General features: G+C 32.2%; 1 protein-coding gene across 1 annotated transcript; it reads right to left on the reverse strand.

Annotated features, from left to right (window-relative positions):
* Positions 1-218: 218 nt before the first annotated feature.
* On the reverse strand, positions 219-7,013 carry LOC112757248 (uncharacterized). Its single transcript, XM_025805848.3, has 7 exons — positions 6,829-7,013; positions 4,302-4,716; positions 3,745-3,810; positions 3,344-3,502; positions 1,304-2,823; positions 1,046-1,208; positions 219-522 (listed from the first exon to the last, which is right to left on the reverse strand). Exons 1-5 carry the CDS (start codon positions 7,011-7,013, stop codon positions 2,779-2,781), a joined length of 870 nt encoding a protein of 289 aa, XP_025661633.1. The 3' UTR covers positions 219-522; positions 1,046-1,208; positions 1,304-2,778.
* Between the last annotated feature and the right edge of the window lie 572 nt (positions 7,014-7,585).

Below are 7,585 nucleotides of genomic sequence, written 5' to 3' on the forward strand. Positions count from 1 at the left end.
TGTAATTACAGACGGATTTTCAGACGAATTTTCCGTCTGTAATTACAGACGGATTTTCCGACAGATTTTTCGTCTGTAATTTGAACTTTGGAAAATCATCTTACATTCTAATTACAGACAAAAAATCCGTCTGTAAATCCGTCAGTAAGGTAAAATAGAATTTTTTTTTATTTTTCTAATTACAAAATAAACTTATTTTCATACAAAATAAATATAAATTTAATAAATACAAATTTTTATTGATGGTATAAATAGAAAAACACACCAGTGAGTACAAAATGCTTTCTTTATAATAAGAAGCAATTATTTCCATGCAATAATACAAGCTAAATACATTAGATGACAAATAACTACTAGTGGACTCATCAAGATTCAACATCCTAATTTATGGATAGCTTCATTCTTTCTTGAGCTTCTTAGTGATGATGGCAATATACTTGCTTCTTGAGATTCTTGGTCCATCAAAATTATTCGCTGCTTCCCACTTTCTGAACAGAGGATGTCTACCTTACTATATCCGATCTACACTCAGACAACAAATAAGGCAATTATTAGAAAAAAGAACCAAAAAGGAGTTGTTACTACTACAGTTACTTTTTAAAGATCATGGACGCTGCCAAATAACAATAGCAGATTTGGAACATGTAATGCATACAATGCAATAAATAGTTTTTGAGAGAGAGAAACCTGAAAGTGTTGCTAGTGAAAATCTGAATTGCAGAAAATAGTTTTTGTTGAATATATAGTATTACTCTCTCTCTCTATGTATATGAATGAGGCAATGGTGGCAAAAATGTATAAGAGTTTTACACTATTATTATCAATCACATACTACTTCTATAGTGTGGCAGCGCATAATTAAATATTTGTACAGGTGTAACAGAACCATAGCTCATTACAGCCAACATTAGTCAATTCACTGAGCGCACTCTTGGTCTAAGTGGAATTCATCCCCAATTTAACTCCAAAAGTTCAGTCCAAGTATTGCCTCCTAAATATATTTTGAAGCATTCTAGAAGCATTCATGAAAACTATGAAAGCTGACCTTTAGACTTGGTAGAAAAGGAATCAACATCAGAACTCAATCTGGAATCAGTTCCATTGCTGGAGATGCTTGTATCATTAAAGCTATTCTCAAATATTCCCGAGCCCATTGACTGTAATGGGCCAAAACCTCCTTTATAATTATCACCTCTGTTCTTTATAATCTGTATATTACATGAATTGCCTTTTGATTAAATGATGCACACTATTAGAATTTAAAATAAACAAAAATTAAAAAGAAAATCACATCCAGTCATACCTTGTTTTTATCAATCTCATTAGCTTTCCTTTTCATTTCATCCTTTGCTTCTCTAATATTGTCCTCCCTCATCTGTCTGTACAGCTTCTCTTCATGACTCTCCATCTCACAGTATTGCTTAACTTGTGCAACGGTCACATTTTTCTTGTGTCCAAGAGAGATTAAAATCAGGTCAAATGCACATTATTTCATCAACCAGTCATACATTATTTCATCACTAGGCCCTGTTTTGTACATTGTATAAGGCATGATAGAATAATTTAACAATATCAAATCGAATTTTATCACATGTTTGAAGCTATATGAGTTAAAAACTAAACTTAAAAGAAGAAAACACAAACTAAACTCAAACACGAACTCCTCTTTCCGAATCCACTGATCAGAATGCAAACACCACCCTTTCCTTGCATCCCTCACAATCTTCACCCGAACAGCAACCCCATTCTGAATCAACCGGTTTCCACACTCTGGTCCGCACCTACATCCCGGCCCGCACTCACTGCCCACGTCATCCAGCACACCCAAGCCCAAACAAGGGCATTCGGAACCCACACCACCACAAGCCTCGCAGTCGCAACCAGACAACACACTCTAACCCTTCTTGATGCTGTGCAAGTTCAATGTCTTTCAAACAAATCATGAACTGTAAAATCTCTTCATTGATCACACTTGGTAATTTTATGATCAAACACAAACAATCATAGCTCATGCTATAATCAAATACAAGAATGGAAACATAGAGTATGCATACCACTAAGCTTCCATTTTCAAGTTGCATCTTTTTTCTATAATTCTTCCTCTATATAGTGCTTATTGAAGTGGAAGGAAACATCAAAAACACAAGAATGGATTCAGAATATACCATTAGGTTTCAGAATTTCTGTGGCATCATAGGCTGAAAGAGGTGTTCTAGTTACTTCAACCCTGGATCAAGGTAACATAATTCATTATTAAGAATGAAAATTCTATCATTTTTCTAAAGTATATTACTTTTTCTCCTTCATGTATTAATACCCTTATCATTTTAATGAACCAAAATGCTCAAAAGATATACATATTTCCGTAGTAGATATGCTGCTGAATTCATAAGAACAAATAAATACTGATAGCGCTGTTTCTGCCTCATCAAGAGTGGAGTTTGGTTCCCCTGTTCAAGTAACTCTGATATTCAGATCTTTGGCACGTTGCATGTGTATCCTTACAGTTCTGAAGGCTGTCAATAACAAGATTCGAAAGAATGAAAGGAAAAAGAAGGGTTAGGCACAAACTAATGCTGGGAAATTTTTGAATCCCCTTTCCTCACCTGCAGCCAATAATAGAAGCTTTAATTTTGCATCTTATCTTTGCTTACTAATATAGTAACAGAGGGAAGAGCAGCAAGGGGAATTTACCATGTAAACTGCATACAAGATTACCAGAAGCTATGCAAGGATTTGATTATGGCTATTCATGGGCCTGGGCTTTCATAACTACTACTAGCACTCAAAAACACAAAAATGCTCGCCATGGTCATCTTTTACCTGAAGGATACCATTAGTAACATTTAATAAAATTCCATAGAAATAAATTAATATTTAATGAATATGAACCATCTCCTATTGCTTACAGAAGTCCAAATAACGTTTTCAATCAAAGCCATTGTGGCTGCATAGAAGAGTTAGTAAAAATCCGGTCGTCATAAATTTCAGAATAAGAATCCCTTTACACTTTCTTGAAATGCAATCACAGCATCCTATACTTCCCCTTTTCCTCCTACTCAACCAAGCAGACCCTTATTTCAAAAGTATCTGATTTCCACACTAAGCTAAAAACTAGGCAGAAAGAAAACTTTTTTGTAATCCTTAAAGTGTTAGAAACACCTAAGACAATAGTAAATTCACATTAAAAGCACACACAGAATCCCTCTGATTCTCATTAGCAACATTACCATCAACACGCAACAAGCAATGCCATTCAAAATGGATAACGATAAGTCCAAGTTCGAGTTCAATTCAATATTCACATTGCAATTCCTTTAGCATAAACCTGTAAGAAAGCTACCAAAATATTAGGTTTTTGCATTGACTTGTCAAGTTCTTGTTTTCTCTTTTCATCATTATGCAGAAAATTGTGTTCCTCATCATCTTCTGTGACCCCCTCTTCTTCATCATCATCCTCATCATGATTATAGGCCTTGTTATAAGGCAACATTCTATCAGGCTGCATAGACATCCAGATACAGAAGTCATAAAAGTTATATAAAGAATTTTGTTTTGACATTCTTTTAAAATTTTGAACAAAAGATTAAAAAATGATGAAGATAATCAATCTCTCGCCTCATAAAATACTAATGTAGCTACCTTACCTAATCAGAAAATATTTAGTGGTACAGTTCTTGATGCTATATATAATAAGATTCAATTATTCAACTTTGAGGGAATGCAAAAAATGCATAAACTTACAGGCTTTCTTGGAAGCAAAAACTTGTTGCTTATGCTATTGTTCTTCTCGTTGTTATCATCTCTGTTCTGTTCTGAAACAGAAGGCATACTCAAAGAAGCCATAATCAAACAAGTGGATCACTGGATTGTTATAACTTCAAATATGGCAATTTACTCAATTCAGTAGGATCAACACAGGTTCTTATAAGTCAGTGTTTTGTGATTAAAAGGATTACTGTGGAAGAAAAAGGTCAGTGAAGAGACACACGGAAGAAGTTGTATAACAAGAGGAGGCTCAATTGAAGATAAGATTAACACTACGAGCTACAAGCATGAAACTTTTCTGTCTGTGCAGCTAATTTGAACAAAAATTATGGTCCTATGGTAACAGCAAACCCAATTTAATCCACAAAGAGACACCTACGCAAACTAACATTCTCTAATCCTAATTAAGTAAAAGCGTGAACAATCCCATAACCCTAATAAATCCGAACGCGAGAATATTGATAACGAGAGCAACTAATCAATCAGGAATGAGGAATGAATCTGAAAACCCTAGATCAGGGAGAAGCAGAAACCTGGAATGAATCAGGCATTGGCGATTTTAGGGATGACGGGAAAGGTGGCGCCCTTGGATTGAGAGTGATTAAGGGAGGCTCGTTCCTTGATCTTCTGCATCTGAACATGCGCTCCATGAGGAGCTCGTACTGGCACTTCTCGTAGGAGTGACTCTCGTTCTCGCACTTCCATGGAAGGTAGAACTCGGCCTGGCGGCACTTGTTGAGAGGGATGAGGAGGTGTACGCACTGGTCCCTGTATGCAACAGAGCTTCGGTGCAACAGAAGCTCAGTACAATGGAGGTTCGGTGCGACGGCGTTGCAAGGCTGAGAGGCAGCGCTGATGGAGCATTTGGAGGAGATGAGGGTGTAGAAGTAGAAGGATCGTGATTGAATGGAGGAGTTATCAGTAACAACCCTAATTTCAATATATTTTCTGACGGAAACTTTTAAATTACAGACGGAAAATCCGTTCCGTCTGTAATAACTTAATAAAATGCAATTTTTTGTCCATTTAATTACAGATGGAAAATCCGTCTGTAACCATCTCTCACAGAAAAAAAATTAATTTTTTCGACGGAATTATCGACAGATTCTCTTTTTCGTCTGTAATTTATGTTAATCTATTTTTTTTGTTTTTCGACAAAAAATCCGTCTGAAATTCCGTCTGTATTTCAGTGGGATAAAATCTATCAGAAATATCCGTCTGTAATAACTAATTTTCTAGTAGTGGTTGAGTATTATTGTGACAGTAAATTATATTTTTATAATTTATATTAAAAAAATATGCTATAAAATAATATAAATAAATTATTCTAATAACTTTGTTATATGCATTTAAAATATATTCGTGAATAAATATATAAAATATAATCATTTTAATAAATTTAGTTAATGTTATAATTTTAATGTTATGAGAAAAATAAATAAATTTTAAAATAATTTACTTTATGTATGTATTATAATATATAAAGATTTTTTAAATATTTAATTAGATATTGCTGTTATTATAAATATTAAAATATTTTTATATGATAATAAGTGTAAAAATAAAAAAAATATATTTAAAAGAGAAAAAGTTTAAATGTTAAAAAATTTAAAAATTTATTTAAGATTTTTTTACTTAAATAAAATAAAGAGACTCAAAAATTACCTTATTCTCTTAAATTGATTATCAAAACGTGAATCTTCTATTTCTATTAATATATAAATCGTCTCAGAGATGTGTACTACTACAAGAAAATGAAACATTTGTAACAAAAATTTTGTAACAAATTTAACATTGTTATAAAAAATTATTTTTTTGTAACCAAAATTAGTGATGGTTACATAATAATAATATTTTGTAACAACAATATAATTTGTTATAAAACGTTTTGATATTTTATAATGACTTGATCTTTTGGTATGTTGACTTTTGTAACGAATCGGTATTTTATTGCAAAATTTTATAATATTTTGTAACAAAAAATGAAGTTATTGCAAAAGTTCAAAATATTTTGAAACAAAATATCTATTTGTTTTAAAAATTCTAATTATTTTAAAATAAAAAATTAATTTATCACAAAATTCAATATTATTTGTAATAAGTTATTTGTTTGTTAGAAAATACAAGAATTTTTGTAATTAAAAAATTATTTTAAAATGTTAAAATCTTTAAGATAATTTTATTTTGTTTCAAAAGTTTAATTTTTTAAAATATTATTTGTATTAGTTAATTATTTTTTATAAAAAATAAAAGATTAAATTATTAATTTTTAAAAATAGTATATATTATTTTATATTTTTTATAAAATTAATATATAATTTTTACTAATAATCAAATCTTAAATGTTGACTAAAAATTAATTTTTTAAATTAAAAAAATTAGTTATTAAACATAAATAAAAATAGTTAAAATTTAAAATTAAAAACAAATGTAAAAAGTAAAAATCCTAATTGTAACCTTCAATTTCACTCTTTATTCTGCTGTTTGCCGTCCTCGTCCACTCTCACTACTTTTACAATTCCACCGTCTCATTGCAGAAAGCAGAACCCACCATAACCCAACACTCATCATTAAGCTTGTAAGACTCTCGATTGTTAGAAAATAAATAATAATTATTTGTGATTTATTATAGTTATTCATGGTTTTATTTTCAAAAAATTATTTATCAAAGAGTAATCAAATCAAAATTATAAGGTTTTGAGTTTAAAATTAATTACAACTTATATAATTTTTATAAATATTTGGATATTTTATTATTTAAACTTTATAACTTTAATAATTTGATTACTCCTAATTTTATTAAAAATACCTACTATATACTCTATACCCTAATTTTATTAAAATTTTTAAATAAAAATCTAATTTATCCCACTCTCCAAATCCTAACCCTAACCTAACCCTTTTTTCCCTAATTTACAGACACACACTCAACCCTTCACCGTATACACACATACGAAAAGAAAAGGAAAGAAAAGAGATAGGTCGGAGCTCGAGGGGGGAAGAAGGAGAAAGAAAGAGAGGGAAAAAAGGGGAGATGGCACTGGTGGGTGTCACTGCTACCGTCGCCGTCGCCGTGTCGCCGTCGGGAGAGTCATAACGCGAGCAGAGAGAGACGAGCTCGCGAGGGGAGAGAGGAAGTAGTGCCGTTGCCACTGGAAGGGAGCCCTCCAGCCCTCGTCATTGCCAGCTCCGTTGCCGATGTCACCATTGGAGCTGCGCGAAACCGTCGTCGTCGTCGTCACCATCCATGCTTCTCCTCATCGTTTGTGGGTTGACACCTCTCCTGCTTCTGTTGTCACGCCGTCATCTGCCCCTCTGGATGTCGCTACTTTTGAATCGCGCCCTGTCACTGGTTCTCTAATTAGGTAACTCAAGTGTCTCTTGTTCGGTGATTTTAATTGATTTGATTTCTATTTTGATTTGGATATTGATTTGGTATAATGCTGCCTGTTTTGGTCCCTAGTTCTCTGGTTGGAAGTACATTTTCTATTTCAGTCACTGATTCTCTGGCAGAAAATTCATTTTCTGTTTTGATTACTGCTCTGTTTTGGTCGTTGATTCAAATAGAAAAACATTAATACTGTTTTGGCTAAAGCTATTCAATGCAAATAAAATTGATTTTATTGTTAATTTTTGGATGTCATAGACCAAAAAAAGTTTTTTTGATTCAGTATATAATTGTTGATTTCTTGATGGACTTGTTAAGGTCACCGTCCTTTCTGAGTTTTTGATGGTGCTATGGTGCTGATTTTTTTTTAATTCTAAACTTTGACAGAATAATGTTGTTGCAGTTTCTGTTGTTAAATTTTTTATTTCT

Source organism: Arachis hypogaea, chromosome 16 (genome assembly GCF_003086295.3).
Source record: "Arachis hypogaea cultivar Tifrunner chromosome 16, arahy.Tifrunner.gnm2.J5K5, whole genome shotgun sequence".
Lineage (NCBI taxonomy): Eukaryota > Viridiplantae > Streptophyta > Magnoliopsida > Fabales > Fabaceae > Arachis > Arachis hypogaea.

Excerpts from the sequence above, each read along its gene's own strand:
- LOC112757248 (XM_025805848.3), bottom strand. The coding sequence starts at position 7,013 with ATGGTGACGACGACGACGACGGTTTCGCGCAGCTCCAATGGTGACATC. Across the intron at positions 4,717-6,828 it reads GCGACACGGCGACGGCGACG|AAAATATATTGAAATTAGGG; the intron begins GTAGCAGTGACA and ends AGTTTCCGTCAG. Across the intron at positions 3,811-4,301 it reads CAATGCCTGATTCATTCCAG|AACAGAGATGATAACAACGA; the intron begins GTTTCTGCTTCT and ends GTTTCAGAACAG.